The sequence below is a fragment of the Armigeres subalbatus genome, chromosome 2 (assembly GCF_024139115.2).
Source record: "Armigeres subalbatus isolate Guangzhou_Male chromosome 2, GZ_Asu_2, whole genome shotgun sequence".
NCBI classification, from domain to species: Eukaryota; Metazoa; Arthropoda; class Insecta; order Diptera; family Culicidae; genus Armigeres; species Armigeres subalbatus.
Genome location: NC_085140.1, coordinates 377,496,027 through 377,520,111, shown reverse-complemented (window position 1 = coordinate 377,520,111; position 24,085 = coordinate 377,496,027). Strand labels below are relative to the sequence as shown.

Sequence of the window (24,085 nt, the reverse complement as noted above, 5' to 3'; positions counted from 1 at the left end):
TAACAACCGGGTCATTTGACTGCCACGTCATCACAGCTATCTGGTTGGGAATTTCCACACCAGCGTTTTTTCTATCCGGCCACTCTTAGTGGGTAAACCGGAGCGCTACCCCTGTTACATTTTCCCTGTTCGGCCACATTAACACTCCTGTTGGCTGCCGGCCGCCATTGCTGGTACGACCGCATCATTCAAACACACGTCAGCTAGATCCTCGCCCGGCCTCCCATCAGCAGTTCAGGACTCGTGGCCCGCTAGGCCACCGTCAAGCCACCCGCCACCTGCACCACCGCTAAGAACCCGTCAGCTACGTTCCCGCCAAGGCACCCGTCGGCTGCATCATCGTCCGATGACCAGTTGGTAATAGTGTCGACCAAGAACCGGTTGCCGCTTTACCACCCCGTTGGCTGCATCACTGTCTGGCAAAGCGTTGGCCACATCATCGCCCGGTGGCGACTTTATCGCCTTCTAGCCGCATCGCCACTTAGCCATCCTCGATCACCGTTGGCCGCATTACTGAACAGCTTCCCGGCGGCCGCATTCCGCAACGCGACCCGTCTACCAAATCGTTCATCGCCGTTCGGCAACCCGTCGCCCACCTCGCCACCTAGCCACCCGCCGGCTACCTAATCGTACAGCCGACGGCCTCCTGCTTTTGAAAGCCAGCTATTCATCCACCCGTAAGTGTTATTTGCCGTTTGAATAAAAGTCTTTGTTAAAATAAAAAAAAAGTCACAGTTAGGCCTTCACGCTCCCGAAAACCTCCCCACACCAGTGACCCTGAGACCCGGAACAAAAGAGGCCTTCTGCGCCCACCCCAGACGGCTGCCGTGGCTAGACCAGCAGCTAGGGGTTTAGGCCAGTTCCCTTCAGGAACTGAACGGTTCCGGGGCCACAAAATTAGAGTCTTACAACTATTTTATTATTTTCTCTAACTACACATCAGTTCTCACATCTCATTTATCACTTGTCGTGACTCACCTCTCACATCTATTCAGTGAGAATTGAGAATTTATTTCTCACAATTTATTTCGTGCTTCTTATTTCTCATTTCTTACTTCTCTCTTCTCGTTCCACACAGATAGAAAAATCAACTGAAAATTACGCTAAAAATAATGCACATAAATGGAACGCCATTATCAGCGTAATTCCATGCGGGATATAGCCTAAATGTATACAATATTTGACGTGAATCATCAATATTGCATGCAAGTTGTAAGCAAACTTGTTAGGAAGGACACCATTTCTGAGTAGAAAAGCGTAAATTTCTGCACCTCAAGTTTTATGCGCTGTTTATTTTTCATTATTTCTTTCTGTGCACATTTCTCTATTCCGATAGTTAACTTATTGCTCCCTTGTTGCTCTGTTGTTACTTCTCACATTCTCGCATTCAACCTCGTGCATCTTATTTTTCACTTCTCACATCGCGCTTCTCGCATTTCACTTCTCTTTTCTCACTTCTTGCTCTGTCTGATCCATTTTCCAGTTTTAATTCTGGCTTCTCATTTCGCATGTTTCTCTACTCTATTCTTACTTCTCACAGTGTCATCCACTCCTTGTTTGTCGCCTTTTATTTCTAACTTCTCATACCTTATTTCTCATTTCTCGCTTCTCAATTTTCACATTTTAATTCTTACTAGAGCTTTACCCTACTCACTTCTTAATGCTTGCATTTCGCTTCACACTTCTCAACTATAATTCTTACTTCTCGCTTCAGCCATCTAAGTTCTTGCATGCGCCTCGAACGGGTTTTGACACCTTTTGGAGCAAAACCATTTTCGGCGAGTGAGCGAAACGGTGCGATTCTTCCATAAAAAATAAAGCGCGATGCTCTCCTTACAGAAGCTCGAAGTGAGTTAGATCGTGCATAGAAGATTGAGATTTAAATATTATTCTATGGACACTGCTAACCATCACTGCAAATTTCTCCATTATTATTATTTTTTTCTCATTTTACAGTTTATGCTTTTCTACCTAAAATAATATTGCACACGCCATTATCAAGCTATGGCACTCACATTCAGTTTTGGGAAATGTCATATGATGGGACTAACTTGCTATTAACTTTTTTCACAAGTTATTTACAATTTAGATTTTTATAAACATGTAACGTTTAAATGGTTTTATAACTGTATGTAACTTTTGAAAAAAAAGTTTTGTGCAGTTTATTAACAGCAATCTCATAACATTTTTTTTTACATTTTTATCACTCTTCACTGCCAAATATATATCTGATTAGCATGCTTGCAAAATTTTAACAACAAAGGTGTTTTGTTATGGAAAATGTATCAAAGATTAGTTTAATTAAGTTAGATTAACTTGGCAAAATCTTTACTAATGTGCTACCGACAAAAGGTCGAAGGACAAAAGATTGAAACACGAAAGGTCGAAGGACAAAAGGTCGAATGGACAAAAGGTCGAAGGGACAAAAGGTCGAAAGGACAAAATGTGGAAAGGACAAACAGTCGAAGATATGAAAAATATAAGTCAAAAGGTCGAAGGACAAAAGGTCGACGGTCGAACTGTCGAAAGTGCGAAAGGACAAAAGGTCGGAACGAATCTGTGACACAATTTCGAAGGACAATAGGTCGAAAGACAAAAGATGTCATGGGCAAAAGGTCGAAAGGATAAAAGGTCAAAAGGACAAAATGTCGAATGGACAAAAGGTTGAAACAAAAAATCTGAGTCAAAAGACTGAAGGGACAAAAGGTCGGCACAAATCTATGACACAAGGTCTAGGGACAAAAGGTTGAAACACAAAATGTCGAAGTAACAAAAGGACGAAGGGACAAAAGGTCAAAGGAGCGAAAAATCTGAGTCAGAAGGTTGAAGGACAAAAGGACGACGGTCAAACTGTCGAAAAGACAAAAGGTCGAAGGGACAAAAGGTCGGGACGAATCTATGACACAAGGTCGAAGGGCAAAAGGTCGAATAGACAAAAGATCAAATGACAAAAGGTTGAAACACAAAATGTCGAAGAACAAAAGGTCGAATGGACAAAAGGTCGAAGGAACAAAAGGTCGAAGGGACACAAAGACAGAAGGAGAAAATGTCGAAAGAACAAAAGGTCGAAGGTACGAAAAATCTGAGTCAGAAGGTCAAAGGACAAAAGAACGGCGGTCAAACTGTCAAAAGGACAAAAGATCGAAGGGACAAAAGGTCGGAACGAATTTATGACACAAAGTCGAAGGGCAAAAGGTCGAATAGACAAAAGGTCAAAGGGACAAAAGGTCGAAGGGACAAAAGGTTGAAGAGACAAAAGGTCGAAAGGACAAAATGTCGAAAGGACAACATGTCGAAGGTACAAAAGGCCGAAAAGACAAAAGGTCGAGATTACAAAATTGCTTAAAATTGAATAGCCATAGTCTTGAGAACAATACAAAGCCAAACTATGATTTGGGTACCGTCATCGGGATTGACAATTGGCCAAATAAAAGAGAGATTAGGTAATGTTTTCAACAACTTAAAATGTTTTTATAATATAAATAATGTACTACAAAAAATCCTACCCCCAATATTCAATATGCATATGCACAACCATGATTATAAACCGTTCCGAACGCGCGCGATCCTGGAACGCTCATGCAGACTCGTTCATGTTGTGTAGCATAAGGGCTGATGTCCACGTAGCGGTTTTTGAAGTTGCGTGCACGCCGAGTCCACGCAAGGTACCCAGCATAGAATGGAGTAATGCACATGTATACGTGTGCACGACTACATTTGATACTGGGTACCTTGCGCGGACGCGGAGATGTGTTTTCATTAGTGTTGTACAGAATACAACAGCACGCGGATGAATTACCGAATAATATGCAATAAATTATGCTATGTACAGCTTTGGATTAAAAGGCTATTCCTACTGTATATGTTTTGGTGTTTATTCTTATTTAAAACAAATAACGACGTCACGTTAAATTAAAACAAATAACAATAACACCTAAAACAGGATGAGGAGTGGAAAATTAATTTGACACTCATTGCTACAAAAGACTGACAATCTTCGATTTCTGCATTATCGCCATTGAAAAGAAAATTTGGATTAATTTAGAAGGAAATGTATAGGCACTCGCGCTGGATAGTGGGTAGTTTCACGACACTGGTTTGAAGGTACCAAAACTAACGCCGTGTTTCACTCAAACGTGAACTCACAGACTCCACACAATGCTCGACGGGTGGTTTCTGCAAATTATGGAGGATCGTTGTTCTATTGACTGATGCAACACGTGTTACAAGTGGACGATCTAACAAGTGCCAAGTGGTTTCTGAATGCTCACTGTAAACTGAATAAAGAACTGCCCTTGAAAAAACAGAATGAGAGTTATCTGGGAAATGTTATAAGCTCGATTCTGCTTTAGAAGCCTGTTTCCAAACTCGATGTCATATATTTTGTCTCTTTCATGTTTACAGAATTATAATTTTTTAACTTTTGGGATTCGACCTTTTGTCCCTTTGACCTTTTATCCCTTCGACCTTTCGTCTCTTCGATCTTTCGAAGCCAAAAGTGCGAAAGTGAAAAGGTCTAATGTTAAAAGCCCGAAGGTCAAAAGGTTGAAGGTCAAAAGGTCAATTGGTCAAAGGGTGAGATGGGATAAAGGTCGAAATTACAAAAAAGAGGCAAAACGTCGAGTGCTAATAAACCATTCTTTCGCACATTTATGTTTCATTTCTAATATTACATTGCTGATTTTTTCCTTCTTTTGGTCATAGCTTTTTTTTTGACTAACAGGCTTTCCTTCCGAGCTTCGCAAATTAAATTTATTTGTGTTTCACCCGATAATATTTCATCTTTGATTTTTTCCTTTTTTTATCGTAGGGTGTTCTTTCGAGTTTCGCAGACTTATATTTAGTGATATTTCACCTGAGAATATTTCATTCTAGAATTTTCCCTTTGTTCAAACATAGGAAAATCTTCAGAGGTATATTGTCAAATCAATATTTTCATCAAAGTATTTCTAGGCATTAGTTCCTTAGTTTTCATTTCCTGAAACTAGTTCTCCACTCATTTTCATTAAAATGATACCATCTTCCAGTGACAACAATATTATTTTATCGTATCCACTGTAGCATTATTTCTCCTGGAAGTTCTGCTTCTATAGCTCCTGCACCAGGGTCGAATTTTGCAGATGGCCAAACAGATTTTGAATTGCCATTCCATAATCGATTAATGCCGCTCTAGTCGAATCTAGACGCTCTGTCTCTGGTACTGGAATAGAGCGTACTTTGTCAATCAATGAATTTATTGTCATAGTTGGACGTCCGTATAACATTTTTAACGTTTCTATGACTTTTGTTACTAGTTCAGGTAGGAGCAAACGACTGCGCACATACTCCAATGCTTCCCCTTGATACACCTCTGTAGCCTCACCAGATTCTCTGAATTGCTAAGGTACCCCGGGGCAAGTAAAAATACGGGGTAAGTGGGTACTATGACTGCAGATGAATCGATGAACGTTTTTAATGGTAACAATGTTCTAGGAAGATGAAGCAAAACTATGAACGAATTCACCCGACACAAAAGTATTTGGAATCAAAACCATTTGAGGCACCACACAAATGCTATTGCTTGATAATGACTTTAAACTACCGAGAAAATCTATTACTTTTATTTTAATTCAATGGACTGCCAACTAAATAATCGTTTCTAAATTTATCATTGATGTGGAAAGTGAATATTTTCAGCAATTCAATAATTGTGTGACATCGAAAACGATTCAAAAAAATTAATTAAAGTCTCTAATCTACCATTTTCATTTGCCCTTGAGTTTTAACATACATGGGGCAAGTGGGACATATCTAGACTAACATTTGAAAAGGGCGTAACAGCCAAAATTTATTCCTTTTCATTCTTTGTCCACATACATAGCTATATATGTAGACGAGGGATTAAAAGGAATACATTTCGGCTGTTACGCCCTTTTCAAATGTTGGTCTAGATATTTGAACAACATTTTCGACGAAGCTATTTCAATTGTTTTTAGATGGTTGTCTAGTGAAAAAGAACTTCGTCATTCATATATCATATGGATCTAAATCAAATGCAGTTTGATTTTGTTGTTAAAAAGTAGTATACAGTTATTTACCAAATGTGTATTTTACATTCTAAAAATTATTTCCGGCATGAAGAAGAGCAATTGCTATAACTATGCGATACTCTTCTGTTTACAGTGCAAATAATCTATTTATTCTACAATAGGTCAACAGGATTTGCCTTGTGTTTTATTATTTTCAAACTTCGCATCAGATTTTCAGATAAATCTAGACCAATATTTGAGAAGGGCGTAACAGCCAAAATGTATTCTCTCTGATACTTCATCCACATATAAATCTAAATATGTAGAAGAAGAATCAGAAAGAATAAATTTTGGCTGTTACGCCCTTTTCAAATGTTGGTCTAGAAATAAAGTGCTTAACACATAAATTGGCTATTTGATTCTGCTACAAATTAAAAACACTGCGCATCGCCTTATTAAAAACGTTTCTTCTGAAGTATTGTAATAACGTAATAACTAGACCGCCAAACAAACAGTAAATCGGCTGTTGTCTTGTTTTCATATCTGCTAACATAATAATCCCTCTCTTGTTGCAAAAATCCATCCATGATCTGTAAATACTAATACTCAGAAATAATATGAACAGTATAAGTACATTCCTCGAATTAGTTTCGTTCGACAGTTGAAAACAGAATGGGTCCCACTTGCCCCGTTTGAAGGGGTAAGTGGGTCCTGAAGGTAAATTTATTTCTTGCACTACCAATATTTTTGTAATTGAATAAATGGCTTCCAACACCTCTACACTTAAACAATGGAAGCATATATTGATGTATCAGTAGTTAATGTTCTGAAATAACCTGTTTTCTAAAAATGCGTTAACAATTTCGCTGAACTAGCGTTTTTTTAGGTCCCACTTGCCCCGGGGTACCTTATATTTTTTCTCTTTATTTAGGTGATTTTTTAATTTTAAAATTAAGTTCATCACTGGGCTAAGCTAAGAGCTCCCTTTGCGGGACAACCTTAGGTCCCGCCAATGTTGTTCAGCAGGGACTGAGTTGAGAAAAGGGTCGGCCGGAAGGGCCGCCCTACGTGCCAATCAAGGGCATCGCCAAATTGCTTTTATTTTATTTAAGCCTAATTAACTCTAACACTTTAAAACATGATGGTAATACATTAAATTTATATAAATACGGACGAATGACGATGCTACAGTTAAAACGTTGGAATCAAAATCCAGCTTTTTACGCATGCCATGCTATAAATTTTGAATCACCCCTTTTGACGTTTCGTGCGTCCACTATAAATTTTATAATTTGATCGAAGTATGCTTCGTTATGTTGTATACATGTTGATAACACGAAAACGTCAGAATCTGTAGGAAATCAAAATATTTTATATTTCATTCATTTCGTTCATCTATTTTTATTATATACCTAAATGTTCCACTTTTGTTTTAGGAAATTCAAGATTTGCTAAAGGTTTACCGTTTTATTGAAATATGTTGTACCCAGGTGTCACCGAATTGGACTCAGATCTAGGGTGAGAATGCCCATGATGCTTCAACTAGTTACTGTTTAAGGAACGATCTTCTGCTTCAACCTGCCGGATTGACAAACTTCTTGCTTACTGTCTCCTGTCGGCGATAATTTAGATTCCCCCAACCCAGCAAGGCACTTCATTCTGCTGCTGCTACCTCAATCGACGCATACGTCTCGTCACTTTGGTAATTGCTTCTCACTCGGCATTGCTGACGCGGGATTCATTGAAGATTGTGCTTCTTTCGACCGTTAGTTATCTGTGCAAGCCACTTGTCAGAGCATGGGAAGCTGTTCACACCGCCACCTGATAATACTGTTCATGTCTAGTTCATGTTGGAAGAATTTGAACATAAAAGCCAGGATCCGGAATGCATCAAAATAAATGTGTGTATTCTCAATAAATACCTTTTTTGTATACACGGTGCTCTCCTATTTTCTGTGTATGTGTGTCTTCACTTAAGTCGAACGCCGATTTTCGTACATTTCCAAGGTTCAGACGATTTTATCCTGCATACGAAATCAATCGTATCTGACAAACTGTCGTTAACATCCTGGATCGATTTGCATACATCCCCGCAACTGTTTCATCGCTACGGATACTTGGCAATGGTACTTTTTTTTCTATATTTTCAAGTGAATTCTAGTGACGAGTTCCAGTCCTTTATTTTACAGATTAGAAACGTCCACTGTCTACCAGGAAGTCGATTGATGTAATCTCAGTTACTCAGTCTCAGTTACATCACAACATTACGTTCAGTTGTGTTTGTTTTATACTTTTTAGTGCAATTTCTGATGCAGCGGTAAGACAATTCAAAGAAATTGGATAAATCATTGGCTAATTCAACGACTGAACACCATTCTTCCTATGGTATCAAGTATGGGACACTACTGTTCAAATTGAGGAACATAAATTGGTACGTAACAATACGGATGAAAAGCAGTCTGACAAACGTTTATGAGAAGTAACCGAGTTCAATCAGTGGTTTTTTGTTCTACCAACAACTCCACCGCAATTTTCGTAATTGTAATTGTAATTTATCAGCCTTTACCCTGGCAGACAACAACTCCACCGCAATTTATTAAAAAATGTTTTCGAGTAAGGCTGATAAGTACTTTCTTTAGCACTGTGTATATTATTCAGGACTATCCATCTTGCCATATTGAACGAGAAAGATCTATCGGAAACTCTAGTGAAATTTTCATTTCAACGACGAAAATCCATAGAACGCTGTAATTTAGATTTGAGAGGACACCTCACGAACTCGGGAAACTGATCCGAATTGTAGGTTCTAAATGAAGATCATGGACAAGCGATGAAAATAGTTCGCGGTTCCGGGAATCCAGCACAGACACAAGAGTTTGTTGATTTGTTGTGATAAAGCATAACAAAGTTACACAAGGATTTTATTAGTTAAAAGCCACTACTTTGTAGTCCTTAATTAAGTGTTCCTTCTTATTGTGGCGGGCTTGTGAAAAATCTTTCCAAAATGCAGAAAACCTGAAATACATAATTTTTTTAACGTAGATATTTAGTATTAACTGAATTTACCGTGATACGAAATAAACATGTTTAACATTTTGACAGACAGCTTTGCAAAACAAACTTTTATTCAAAGGTTACTATGATGCTGCAATAAAAGAACGGTTCACGGCACCTGTCATGTTTGAATCACCCCTTTCCAGATTTATGGCTAGCGTAAAAAGCTGGATAGAGTAGACGAAAACAAGGTTTTGGTTTCACGGGGTTGGTGGGAAACTTTGCCTTCGGCGCTCCTGCTGATATTTAGTCGTAGGGGAAAATACCTATTCTTGGCAGTCTAAGGCATTCGCCAAATAGAATGATAAAAATAATGAATAAAATACACTAAAACACAGGTATAGTTGGTATACATTTGTATGCTCTTTCTTTGATGATTGGTGTTCACTAAATATAACAGCTTTTACCACAAACTCAGTAAATTTAATATAAAGTAACAGGTCAACGTTTCTTCTATTGGCATAGCAATTTCTATTATCAGCAATGAGTTTGCTCTCTTTAGCAACTAGACATGGAAGTAGAAAACTGGTAATGTATTGGTGCCAAATGCTGGCTGTTTATATCCTCCAGTAGTAAAATTCATTCATATTAATCGGCCGCACGCTCATCTCGCTTCACTCAATTGTGGAACAAAATTTTTGTTTATCAAAACTGGCTTAAAACAAAAAATGAATGTTTAGCCTTGGCATCAATTTAATGTGATGTAGACAGATAGGCAAAAGCATTTAAACACATTGTAAAACAAATTTAACCCTTATGCGGCCAACAAAAAACAGACGTGAATGGCAGATAGGGGCCGTACACTAATTACGTAAGCATTTTTCCGGGTTTTTCAACCCCCTCCCCCATGTAAGATTTTTCCCATACAAATCAATTTTTATTTATATGGAGCATAAGAAATTGACCGACCTCCTCCCCATAAGTACTTACGTAATTTGTGTACGACCCTAGGGTACTCGTGTACCCAGATATTGATATTATCATAACTTTTACCATTTTCAACCTATTTGAATAATGTTGGCCATTTTGAAGAAGGGAACTTAAATGCTTTTTGTCCGCTGCCAAGATTTACATCTTTTGTCTTTTGTAATGCCTTAGAGTCGTAAGCAAAAGTTTATCAACCAGTTTCAAATATACAACTTGCTCTTTGCGGTCCTTACATGATATGTTTGTTTCATCAAAAAAATCATGGTGATTGTGTACAAGACACGACCGCTCGACGTAAACTACGTAGAACTAAATCTATACACATAAGAACGAATTTTTGTCTGTCTGCCCTGATAGACTAGAAAATGGCATGAACATTTGTATGTAGAGGTTTTTGGGAATGATGAAGGTTCTTATGGTGGTATTAGACCCCTCCTCTTCTGGAAGGGGGGCTCCCATACAAATGAAATACAAATTTCTGCTTTAATCCTAAATTAATCCAAAAAATTGAATCAAAATTTGCAAATTTCGAATACTTAATCGTATTTTAAATAATGTAAAAATATAGAATTAATTAATGTTAGGTGAAACGAAGCTCGTCGGTTCTGGTAGTATAGTATATTAACAATATATTCCACCTCGTGAGTCTTATATATGAATAATGGGCAGCACTGTCCTATCCAGCCGCTGGAGCCACCCATTCTTACACTACGTTTCACAGTGAATAATAGATAATACCTTAAAAGTAGGCAATTATTTATGGTTGAAATGCGCTATGTAGGAACGGGAATGGTTATGATTGTTTTAAGAGCTTGGAAAGTATTGAAGTTGCAAATGGAAAACGGTCCTGTCAGCCACACAAAGGTTAAAATACTATGGTGTGGCTATCACTTTTGATATAATTCATGGTCTGCGTACAAATCTGAATAGAAGCATTTGTATTTTAACATTTTTTAAAATAAATGCCTTCGCCGGATATTTTGTTCGTATTTTTGCTACAATAAAATCACATAGAATTGTGCGTGGTATCTTTTTAGCGTGTGTTTGATATGCTCACAAACACATTCTCTCGCTCTATTCCGAAGTGTGCTGCTGTCAAAGAAAACGAACAGTCCCGATTTTATTTAGTGAAACATAGAGCAAATATTGCATAAATTTGCTCTTTGTGGTGATAATCAAGTTGTGATAAAGTGTAAACAGTAGTTTACGTACTTAATTTGTCGTGTCATATGCAATAAAAAGGAGAAACAGGCGATCCAAAAAAGTAAGTAACAGTTTGCTATTCATGCGGTGCTTTCTTTGGAAATGCAATAATGGCAAGGATTTAATATGTGCAAATCTGTTTCGGTGATGAACTCATCAAATCTTGCTACTTTTACACAAACAACTTATTCAAATGAAAGCTTAGACATGAAATTGTTTGATTGAATCAAAATTATGTTCATAGATAGTGTATGTTTGCTGGAAAATGCAAATATTGTTGAGGGTGCCAACAACTGTCGCACCCTGCCAATGCCGTATTCTACCCTATCTCAATGTCCTGCTGTGGTCCTGTCAGAGGGGACAACGGATTTGTTTGCATATGCAGTTTGGCAAGTATGACAGTACCCTCTTATTTGGCGCATAAATTTATACTCAAAATGCTCATATACTATCATGAATTGTCGTGGTATTGTATTGTTTACCGTTTTCACTAGAGAGAGTGGTGTCGGAAGCACATATCAAATTAAATACGAACAAAAATACAAAAAACCCGTAAAATGAGGTGTTTTTACGTTATTCTTTACGCGAAATATGCAGGTAAATAATTATGTTGGTAGAAGAAACTCTGTGCTGAGCAGAAACAGTTGTTTCTTGCATTATCCAAACTTTGTGCGTTTCAGCACATTCTCACTGACTGCAGTGTTTATTTTTCATAGACTACGGCGTAGTATTAGTGCCGTCGGCATTCGCTTGATTGGAGGCAACAAACATTTGACAGCTTAGCACTCGCCTGGGTCCTGTTGATGCGCTGTTCTCCGGTGGTAATATTTGCCTCTGAAGGATTGAAGTTATGGTGAGGCCATTATCCATAAGATCCTCGCCAAAATTTGCCAATTTACAAGAAATCCTTTGTTTTTCGACCTTTCTTTTGGAAAGGATCAGAACGCCACTTTGTGACCCTGCGAAAATGCTCGATGATTTTTAATCGATATCCTTCGATGAAGGAATGACAAAATTTCGACTACGGATTGGCGTATCTAGCTGTTGATTTGGCGAGGTTCGCACTCACCACGGCGGCGATGAAGGCGACTGCAGATTATACTGAGATCCATTTTTTACCGCATTGACTGTGAAATATTTCTACCCTGCTTCCAACCGTTTAGTTGGTTGCAGCATCGCCTTCTAGATCGATTTCAGTTTGAGCTTGATGGTTTTCTTCAAATCTCATGAAAACGTACACAGCAAAAAAATTTGAATGTTACAAGACATGTAAATCGGAAATACATGTAACATTCACATGCTGTGAATCAATTTCCGACGCTAAAATGCGTCAAATGTGATGCACATAATGGGAGCATGACGTCATCCTCAATAACACATCAATTCACTACTATTATTACCAGCCCTCCGAATGGTCCATGTAAAAGCAAAGAACTTTACATGTCTTCATGTAAATGTGCCTCTACATCGTGCCATATGCATCAAAAGCAAAATAAACAAGACGGCTTTCGTACCTACGTCTCCGTGCGTAATCATTGTCGCGTTGATTTTATCGGTTTCAACGGTCTCAACTGTGAAAAATTTAACTGTAGTACCGTGAATTCGTACCAATCATAGGCAGCTAAGACCATGGTTGGCTTGATCGATTGCCATAGTGACCATTGCGGAAATACGATAAGCTAAAAATTAGAACTACGGAAGATTATAATTCATGCGCCAAACCAGGTCCTACTCCAAGATGGTAAAAAGAAGGTGTGGAGGAAGTCCATACTTGGTGGTATTAGTAAGCTGAAAAAATAAACATAGTTTGAGGGGAAAGTATGTGACGTCACACCGTTCCATCCTTCCATGAACCTTTATGGGCCATGTTCAAGAAAACATGTTTTGCCGGATTGTTTGCGGCCCGCAAAATGATGAAAATATTTGTGTAGGAGCAAAATGAGAACCGCATCAGCAAATTAATAATAATCTTCTCAAATTATAGCAATTCACTGCTCAAATTACAAAGCATTCTATACACGCACTTCTGCCATTATCCACGAGGCATACGGTTTTCAACACTTTTCAGAATTTAATAACAAATTCCACATTATCATACATGTTTTGCTTTCTGGGCAACAAGGAAAATAACAAGATGTTTAATATTATCGATATCCTCAGTCACTCGCTCAGTTATCTGTAATAAGATCAAACATTATTTGGAATATAATGAACTTGCCTCACCGCTAAATATTTTCCATGTTTTTGTTTGGATAACAAAATGCTGGTTGCCCTTGATACGATGGTGCGCTGTGAGACGCTAGGAGGGGAAATCGAAGAAAATTTTATAACAAACTCTGTGACGTCAGCCGTCGTCATGTAGTTGAGAAGGTTGCTAAGACGCGAAAGAAACGACGCACTACTACTTTCAAATGGCTGTGTAATACACCAAATGAATCACCTCACCTTTCTTACACCATATTGCACAGTACGAACAAAACCTGTAAATTTCCGTTCAAGTAGATGTAACAAATCTGCTCCGTGTTAAATAACATAAAGTTATAGGTTGCTTTAAATTTACGCGTGCTGGCATTTTACAGTTCTTATTGTTATTTTCATTGGAAAACAAAAAAAAACGGAGCAGAGCATGAGAATTGAACTTGGGTCCGCAGAGTGAGAGCCCGACTTGTTAGTCTCTCGAGTATTTCTGCTTCATGATTTCGAGTCGATCAAAGTGTAACAGGTTAAGCGTTTGGGTGATTCCATAATACTTAATCAGACTGAACGACAGCTTAAATTGACATGACACGGAAACTCCTTCGAGACGGAATCGTTTGAGACTCAGTAGGCTGAATGCATCACAGATTTTTCGCCGAAATGTTCGAACACCATTGAGTTATAACGATGAAAAGCTGCAACAGGACTATCATCTTATTGGGATATCCGAATATATACATTTGGTAAACGCTTATGTGAATAAATTAGGTTCCAGCTGCGGTTTGCAAGAAATGGAATGGGGTTTGTTTTGATTTGCTTTGACAGTCACGTGCTCGTTCTCCAATGTTTCCGATAGAATCATGTAAAATTAGGATATATTGAATAGAAATTTCAATGATTATATCATTTACAACACAGAAACTTAAAATTATGGTCTGTTACACATTATGTTACCGAATTTTTCATTCAATTGTGAATTTCGTCGTGCCTAATTTTTATAATATTTTACTGTGTGGTCCTACTCGAGTTTGCTGCAAAACCGACTTTATTATGGCATCCTGTTTACGTGACAACGAGAGCATCGCTGCCCGGTAGTTCTGTTTTCGAGGCGATCCTTGCCTGATAAGTGACATTTCGGATCCAGAACATTTGGATACAGGTAGCCGCTGCATAATCATGCACTGCATCACTGTGGTGTTTGAGGGTGTCCCACGGGCTTTCGGTCATTATGGGAGACTGACGACAATACAAATATGTGTCAATAAATTTTTCTATTATTTGTTATGTTTTATTATGATTGTAGATATTAAAAGGTGCTTCCGAGAATAAAATAGTTGAAACTAAATGGTTGATTTTAATTACTGAAAGAAAGACCACTAGAGGAATAAAAATTGCTTCTTGTTTGGCGATTGGCGAACCCAATATTTCACTCGGCATGTATAATTACAGGCAAGTGTAATTGTACTTCAAAACTGTTTTAATGATCAATGTAAATATAAAATCTAATGTGACTTTCCTGATTGACTCATCTTCATCCATTCTCTCCTATTGATACAAAATTAAAGTCTAGGTATAGCAATGTTTGACGGCTTGAATACCAGTGAAAGACATTCTTGAGTCGAGAAAGTATTTGTTTACAATCAAGCTCTTCTATTGACCATGAACTTCAACGGGCTCACCAAAAGCTTGAAATAAAACCACACCGATGGACGTCGAAGAGAAATAATTCAATCCAAACCCGCTGTATTGTGATAGTGTTTACGCGCTTTGCGCTTGATTAGCTGACGGTGTGTGGGTAGCTCGCCGCAGCACGGTCAACGCTGTAGTGTGTGATACGTGATACGCGATTATTCACTCTATCTTTACTTCCACCCGTTCTCATTCAACTACTGTTCTACAAAAATGCACATTGCCCGAGTACAAACACGTGAACTGTACGAAGCCAAAAGACAAGAGCGCAAGTGGAACGGATGAACCATAGCTTGTTTGAGTTGTTTATCATCTGCTCACTACAGCACAGTGATTTTATTGCGTGGCTTGCATAGACTTCACTTTAGTGCGGATCATCGTCAAGTGCGCGTTAAAACTCAATAGTAGATATAGGAATATGTGGATTTACTTATTAATTGCTGCAATCACACTCTTGATTCTATTTGTGCACCGGAAGTATTCGTTTTGGGAGCGCAATGGTGTGCCCTACATCAAACCCCTGTTCCCGTTTGGGAACATTCGACCCGGTGGCAAACGAGTTCATTCGTCCCAGTTGATGACGCGATACTACAACGAGTTGAAAGGCAAACATCAGTTCGGCGGAATCTATTTCTTCACCAATCCGGTTGCCTTGGCGCTCGATCTGGACTTCATAAAGGATGTTCTGGTGCGGGACTTTCAGTATTTTCACGATCGTGGAATGTACTTCAACGCACAGGATGACCCCATTTCCGGCCATTTATTCAACATCGAGGGAACCCAGTGGACTAATTTGCGCAAGAAACTGCTACCGACGTTTTCGTCGGGGAAACTGAAAATGATGAGCCCCACCATAATTTCCGTTGCCCAACGCTTCCAAGAATGCATTGAAAAAAGCATCGCAACAGATGCAGAAATTGAGATGAAAGATCTGCTCGCGCGTTTTACAACCGATGTGATTGGGACGTGCGCCTTCGGAATCGATTGCAACAGCCTGAACGATCCGGATGTGGAATTTCGCAAAATGGGCAACAAAATGTTCGAGCTCCCTGCCAGGAGGATATTCAAGTTCTTCTTCATATCGACGTTCAAAAACCTGGCCCGGAGAGCGCACGTCAAGTCCGTTCCCGAAGATGTGTCGGAGTTCTTTTTCAAGGTCGTTCGCGAAACAATCGACTACCGCGAGAAGAGCCATGTGCAGCGAAACGATTTCATGAACCTGTTGATGCAGCTGATGGAGAAGGGCACGCTGGAGGGCTCGGACGAGAAGGTGGGCACGCTCAGCTTGAACGAGGTGGTGGCACAAGCGTTCGTGTTTTTCCTTGGCGGATTCGAAACGTCCAGCACCACCATGTCTTACTGTTTGTACGAGCTTTCGCTCAACGAAGACATTCAAGAACGTGCCCGAGAGTGCGTACGAAGGGCCGTCGCAAAACACGGCGGTTTCAATTACGATGCGGTGCTGGATATGGACTACTTGGAGCAGTGTATTAACGGTAGGCTTTCGTTGCACAATGAGGCGAAACATTACTTTTGTTGAACAAAAACTAGCTAGCATGATTAGTAAGCAGACTGATCTTTAAGTATATTTGGGTTTAGAGTATTTGCTTAAAGGGTTGAAAGTGACAATATGTAAAAATTAACGATAAAAATGCCAAAATTTGAAACAGAAAATTACCATCCAACTATACAAGACACTCGAATGGTGATAATGGCAATTTGATATTGATTTGCGTTTCAAAATGTCCAAAGAAGCGCACGACGGTATAGTTAATAATCTAAAATCTTTGATTTTTTTGATTATTAACTAATCTAATCAACTTTATTCAATTCCACTAAATGGTAAAGCATTATTACACGCAGAGTCAGCATCCAAGAAAATTATATCTGCCCCAGTGCGCCTTGATGGCGGTAATGACGCGGTAGTTATTATTCACGTTTTCTCTAATCCACTCCACAGAATCCCTAAGAAAATATCCACCGGGCGCCAACTTGGTACGAAGCGTGACCAAAGACTATCAAGTGCGCAACACCAGTGTGGTGTTCAGGAAGGGGATGGGTGTGATGGTGCCGATTTACGCCATCCATCACGATGCCGAGTACTATCCGGACCCGGAACGATACGATCCTGATCGATTCAGCGCGGAGGAGACCGCTAAGCGAGTGCCGTTCACTTTCATGCCGTTCGGGGAGGGACCCCGCATATGCATTGCGGCTCGTTTCGGCATGATGGAATCGAAAATAGGGCTGGCGGCGTTGCTGATGAATTTTAAATTTTCCAAATGCTCAAAATCCATTGTGCCATTGGTTATTTCTCCCAAGCATGTGGTGTTGACACCAGCAGGTGGGCTGTGGCTCAAGGTAGATAAATTATATTAGTAGTTTTCGAATTTTTAAATTAGATTCCATTTTAGTATTAGAACCTAATATTTTTATTTTATTTCTGTGATGATTACGTCTTCATTATTCACATCATAAGTTTTAATAAAAACAAATTTTATTGGAAAACATTATTTTATTCAAAAAGATATTCTGCATCTTAGCTAGATTAAGTAGATCTCGCATTCTTCTCATTTTGTATACGTGATTTTGGGTTCGCTCGGACCGCCAAAACCTTTTTCAACAATAATAAACGCATCTGGCATATCAATGCAATATTGCAATCTCATTTATTTCGACCAGCTAACAGTAACGAGGTGAACATTAAGATGGTCTTCAGTGTCCCGTACTCGATTGACGTCTCCTGAAAATTTATCTTATGAAAATTGGTTATTGGTGTGCAATAAATGTGCCGATTGGTTCAAACGAGTATTTCCATCCCGAGTTGACGAACAGTCTCCAATTGTTACAGTAGTGAGTTAGTAAACTCCGTACTGAAATAAATAAATATAACTCGAAACCTTCAGTTCTGCCTTTGATACCTGCTGCAAACAGTTGGCCATCACTTGTTTTGCGGTGATCGAATAAGCGACCACGTGTGTTGGACCATGCTTAGTTCCTCCACTATTGGATCATCTACCCTGGATTTACAATTAAACTAAATTTTGGCTACACTTTTCGAAAATAAGACTGGATTTAATCAATATTGTCATTCTATTTATTATAGTCAAATCTGCGGTTGGACATTGATTCGGATGTAGTGAAGCTTGTCATAAAAGAAAAGGATACAAGCACGCTAAGCATCGTGTCCTCCAAGATTGGACTAGACCACTCGCTGAAGGAAATGGTGCTAGACCCTGCGTTGTAAGGCAATTTGTCTGAATGCTGTTTGACCGAATAGTTGGAAATTGTTTGATAGATTGAAAATAGTAAAAAGAAAGAATCAGGATGTGAGTAGTAAGCATACGCGGTATTTCGAAAAAAAAAAATCGTTTCAGATGGTTCGAAACGAAATTCCGCGGAATTTTGCGGAATTTAAGCATGGCTAAATATGAATTCTTGATTTCGTTTCGTTTCGTAAAAATACAAAAATTTCGCTAGAAAAAATTAGCTTTCTCACGAAATTTACCGAAATTCCGCGGAATTCCGAAACAAATTCAAAGTTACACCATACTATCTCGTACGGTAGTGTGTTATCAAAAATTTTGGCTGCGCCGCTGAGCATAATCATGAAGGTGTTCAAAACTTATGTTATTGAAATTTTTCTATTAAAGCTTACTACATAATCTCATTCTGAGTCGATAAATACGTATTTAGTTTTCTTACATAAAAAGTCTATAGTGTGTTGTAGAAATGTCCAACAGAAAACGAAAAATATCTTTAACCATTCTATCCTTTTTGCCTTTCTCGTACAACTAAGTTGTACCGAAAGGGTATCATTTCACTTCAAATTCGAACTTTTTGTAGAAGTCCCGGAGACCCATAGTGTTATATACCATTCGAATCAGCTCGATGAGCTGAACAAATGTCTGTCTGTCCGTGTGTGCGTATGTGTGTATGTGTGTGTGTGCACAATATGCCATAAAAAACATTAGAAGAATTTTCACATAGAAACTCTTAACCGATTTTCTTGCAACAAGTTGCATCCGACAGAGACTAAAACGCTGTTGATCACTATAGAATTTCATAATAATTGCGCATTGCAGAAAATAGATAATATTAAAATAGTGATGAGACATAGTTACATAGAACAATAATGTGTTATAAAAAATGCCTTGCATCTATGAATATTTTTAAAGTTTATCCGTGGCTTGCTCCCATTAAGAGTATAATTGTACTATGAAGATGCTCGTGTGTTGTGTACTGTTTTGCCTTTCTTGTACATCATCGAAGTGTAAGCGTAAAGGCTACATTTATTACCTTTTTGCGCGAGAAAGGCACCATCACTGCTAGGTGGATTAATCTGGGTTTTTTAATTAATCCGACTTAATTTTTAAGACGTCAGGCTCAGAGTGTAAATGTAATCAGATTTGAATGAGATCAGTATAACTTTGTCAAAAAGGCAAAGCTGCGGCGTGGATTCCTAGGGCCCTTGTGAAGTCTTTTTAGAGCGACTCTTACTTATTAAAGGCCAATTTCCTCACTTCTTAGGCCTTAAAACAGGTATAAGCGCATGGGTAAGCAGTTAAGAAGGCCCTAAGAGTTTAAAAGGTCCTAAGGAAAACATTATTATTAAACGAAGCACATCGATTTTGCGTTGGATATATTTGAAACACGATTTTTAACTTCGAGTTTTTATAATAATTTTGTTTACGTTTAAACCTTACGATCGTTTAAAATATTTAGTCGCTTACCAAGGTGGCTTCACATGAACTATCTTTTCAACTAACCAACAATTCTTTCCCGTAGCGCTCACGGAGATGCAGAGCACTCCTCGGTGTCTTTTGATAATGAGTGTCAAACTATTTTCCTCTCCTAATCCTAAATTGACTGTACGGACGTAAAAGGCTCATGTTGTCTATAGCATCTGTTTCTAGCACTCAATCTAGCAACCGACTTCATTGAGGATGAAAATTTGGAAACAAACACACACACATATATAGAAGGGTAAACAGACAATAGCTTGGTTCGTCGAGCTTCTTGTATATAAGACTATGGGTATCCGAGCCTCCTAAAAAGGTTGAATTTGGAAAGAAATAATATCCTTTTGTTACAACTTTTTTTTATAGGAAAAAGGAAACCTTTTTTTTCAACCTGTCAAACTGCTACCGTATCATATCTTTGTGCATTTTAGAAAGATGTAGAGGCTTCTTCTAGCGCGCATATGCATATCACAATTATTTGAAAAAATGAAATCAGAATTGCGTACAAAATATAATACCGATTCAATCAAAAATCCACGGAAAGAAATTAAAATTTCATTTTGTTTCGGGAAAATTCGAATTAAAAAGACCTTAATTTCGTATCGTTTCGAAGTCTCGGAAGTAAATTCTTGTTTCGTTTCATTTAGAAAGAACATTTTTGATTTCGTTTCGTTTCGTTAGGGAAAAGTGTGTTATCGCATACCCTTAGTAAGTAGTAAGAACTACGAAGTGTGAAATAAGATGTTAGAAATGCATTTCTCGCACTAACTTCACAAAAGAAATAAGAAGTGAGAAGTTGGAAGCGATGAGTGAGCGAAAAGTGAAAAGTGAGGAATAAGAAATGAGCATTGTGAAGTGAAAAGTGCGAAGCGAGAAGTGAGAAATGAACAATGAAAAGTGAATTGAGAATTGCAAAGTGAGAAGTAAGAATCGAGAAGTGAGAAATCAGAATTGAAAATGAATAAATAAGAAGTGAGAAGCTAAAAATTGGAAGTGATTTGTGAATAGTCAGATGTAAGACGTGATGAATCTGAACTAAGAAGTGAGAAAAAAGTATGCAAAACAAAAAAATATTCTTCTTTTCTTTCTAATTATTTTTCCTTTCTCTTTTTCTCCTTTTTTCCAACATTCTTCTTTCCCTTACTTCTGCTTTATTCGCTCTTAATTATTCATTCTTCCTTTTTCCTCCCTTCCTCTTCCTTCTTCTTTCTTCTACCATCCTCCCTATTCTTTCTTTTTCCTTGCTTCTTTGTTCTTTCTTATTTATTCTTCGTTCTTGCATTTCCTTCATGTTTCACCCTTTCCCTCATTACTTCTCCTTCTTTCCTTCTATCTTCTTCGTGCTTCTTTCTTCCTTATTTATCCTTTCTTGTATTCCTTCCTTCTTCTGTATATTTTCTAACCATTCACGTTTCACTTCTTAACACTTACTTCACAATCATCATACCTCACTTATCACCTCTCGCTTCTTATTTCTCCTCTCTCACTTCTTACTTCTAATATAATGCGTCTCACTTCTCACCACTCGTTTCTCGATCTTCATTGTTCACTTCACACTTCTTTTGCTCCTTTACTTCACATTGCTCAATATCCACATCTAACTTCTCACTCTGAATATCTCGATTCTCATTGCTCACTACTCCCATTCACTTTTTTACCTTTCACTACTTAACTGGAACATTGAACTTCTCAATATTTACTTCATATTTTTCATTACTCATTTTTAATATCTTACTTCTCACTTGGCGCACTTTTTAGGGAAACTATTCGACTTAACGGCAATCAGCCGGACTATTTTCTCATAAATTCGAAAACCGTGCACACTTTATTATCTTCATCGGTATCTTAGCAATTTGTAAAGCTTTCAACGAGGTTCATCGGATGATCCTTTCGGCCAGATGGGTTTCGGCCTAATGGTTTGTTCGGCTTAGTGGCATTCGGCCAAATAGTTTTCGGCCGAATGGGTTTCGACCAAACGACCCATCCCTTCTGGCCGAAAGTTATTTGGCCGAAAAGGTTATCCGACTGAATAGGTCATTTAGCCGAATTGGTCATTTGAACGAATAGGACATTCGGCCGAATAGGACATTTGGCCGAATAAGACCTTTGACCGAACAGGACGTTTGGCCGAATAGGACATTTGGCCCAATAGGACATTTGGCAGAATAGAACATTTGGCCGAATGTGACATTTGGTCGATTAGGACATTCGGCCGAATAGAACGTTTGGTGGAAAAGTACATTTGGTCGAATTGGTCATTTTGCCGAATTGATCGTTTGACTAAATTGGACATTTGGAAGAAAAGGACATTTGGCCGAATTGGTTATTTTTTTCGAATTGGTCATTTGGCCGAATAAGACATTTGACCGAATTGGTCATTCTGTCGAAATGGTAATTTGGCCGAATAGGACATTTAGCCAAATAGGACATTTGGCCGAATGGGATATTTGGCCGACTAGGACATTTGGCAGAATAGGATTTTTGGCCGAAAAGGACATTTGACCGAACATATCATTTGAAATGTGAGAAATGAGGAGTGAGAAGTGAGACGTCTAACTACTCACTTCTCATTTTTCACTGCTCACTGTAAAAAGAGAGAAGTGACAAGTCTTGAACATTTCATGTTCCACTAAAAAAGAAAACGATTGACGTTATAGGGAAGAGGTCTACCAAATAAAAAAACCCCCTGTATACCAATTTTCACGTCTCCTGTCGATGAAACCAGTTAAGCATGCATTTTACTTTCTTACCAACATAAGAGTCTGCATGATTTGGTCGAAAGATCATTCAAGATTACCTTTGTATGGGTTCCATCCCATTGCCTAATCTATGAGAAGGCGGACTCTCTGGCAAAGGTGGGCGCACAAGTAGGTGAAGTTTACGATAGACAAATCTCGAACAACGAATTTTTCCCATAAGTCCGTCAGAGTACTCTTCAACATTGGCAAATGATTTGGTCGCACAATGAACTTGGACGGTGGCTATTTTCCATAGTTCCTAAAGTTTCTGCGCGAGCGTGGTTCAGAGGTGAGGACTTAACCCAAGGCATCATTTGCACGATATCGAGTCCAATCACTTTTACTAAACGCACAGAGTATCACATATCTATAGAATTAACCTGGTTGGTAGCAATCTATGCAGGTGAATAGCAGGTTAAAATGATATCGACCACGTAGTTTGGTATTGCACGGAAAATGACGCCTCCAGAGAACAACTATTGGATACCCTTGTGGCCCGAAGTAAACAACCTTTCAGGGCGCTAAGAGCATACATAATTAGTAGATTTACATGAATTTGCAATCAATCACTGAATACCACCCTAAATGGCAGCTGTGCTAACAAGATATGCCGCATGGGCTTATTTCTAGAACATCATTTGAAAAGGGCGTTACAGCCAAAATTTATTTTTTCTGATTGTTCGTCTACATATATATGTGGACGAAGAATCAAATGGAATAATTTTTGGCTGTTACACCCTTTTCAAATGTTGGTCTAGAATTAACAAGATCAGCGGCGAACAAGATCATCGAAAAACAAACGTCAACGAAAATCGGCCGAACACCTACTTCCGTCAACGTCATTCCGCATTATTCTTGCCGCTGTCAGCAGCAAAGTTGTGCAGCAAACAAGAAAAAAATAAAAGTGGCCGTTTTTCGTACGAATGGAAACAAAAATCGTCCTTGGAAGCGGACGAAGGGCGCGATATTTGTTGGAATATCAGGTGGTGTGCCCCGCTTCGCTGAAGATGGAAGATAGTTGCCACGTAAGTCTTGGGTAGCGCCGGACGGAATTCATAAGGACGTTCGGTAGGATGCTGGCTGGTCAGCAGGAGTCCAGGAGGAGCTTTGGATCGGAGGTTGTCGTACAAACATCGTAGTGGAGGCCATTTGTACGGGCAACGGATTTGAATCAGGAGGAATTGTTCCGGCGAGGAGGAGCTCAAGACTAAAGGCTCAGTGTTAGGAGGAGCCAGGATAGTTGCGAGGCGTGTACACTAAACAGGAGTGTTGGAATATCAGGTGGTGTGCGCCGCTTCGCTGTAGATGGAAGATTGTTAGGAAGCAGGCGCCAGTTGGTTGTAGTAGCTCTTGGGTAGATTAAGGAAATGTTTGTTATGGGTGCATTGTATATACCTATTGTTGAAGAGAGCTGCAGCTGCTGGCAGAGTATCAGTCAGTAGCCTGTCGTGGTGTAGAGAGGCGAACTCTAGTATTTGTTGTGGCACGTGGGGGACATATTTAAAGTTTAACAGACTGCTCGCTTTGA

At 38.9% G+C, this 24,085-nt stretch overlaps 2 protein-coding genes across 3 annotated transcripts in view; one reads left to right on the top strand and one right to left on the bottom strand.

Annotated features, from left to right (window-relative positions):
* The window catches only part of LOC134213122 (uncharacterized), a 486,987-nt gene that overhangs the window by 341,336 nt on the left and 121,566 nt on the right, over positions 1-24,085 (bottom strand). The gene's annotated exons all lie outside the window — the stretch shown is intronic.
* On the top strand, positions 15,011-17,585 carry LOC134213121 (probable cytochrome P450 6a14). The gene is made up of 2 exons (XM_062691743.1): positions 15,011-16,573; positions 17,038-17,585. The coding sequence occupies exons 1-2, from the start codon at positions 15,496-15,498 to the stop codon at positions 17,454-17,456; spliced, it is 1,497 nt and encodes a 498-aa protein (XP_062547727.1). The 5' UTR covers positions 15,011-15,495; the 3' UTR covers positions 17,457-17,585.

Bases quoted from the DNA above. Each gene is read 5' to 3' on its own strand.
- LOC134213121 (XM_062691743.1), top strand. From the start codon at position 15,496: ATGTGGATTTACTTATTAATTGCTGCAATCACACTCTTGATTCTATTT. The intron at 16,574-17,037 runs GTAGGCTTTCGT...TCCACTCCACAG, and splicing joins CTTGGAGCAGTGTATTAACG to AATCCCTAAGAAAATATCCA.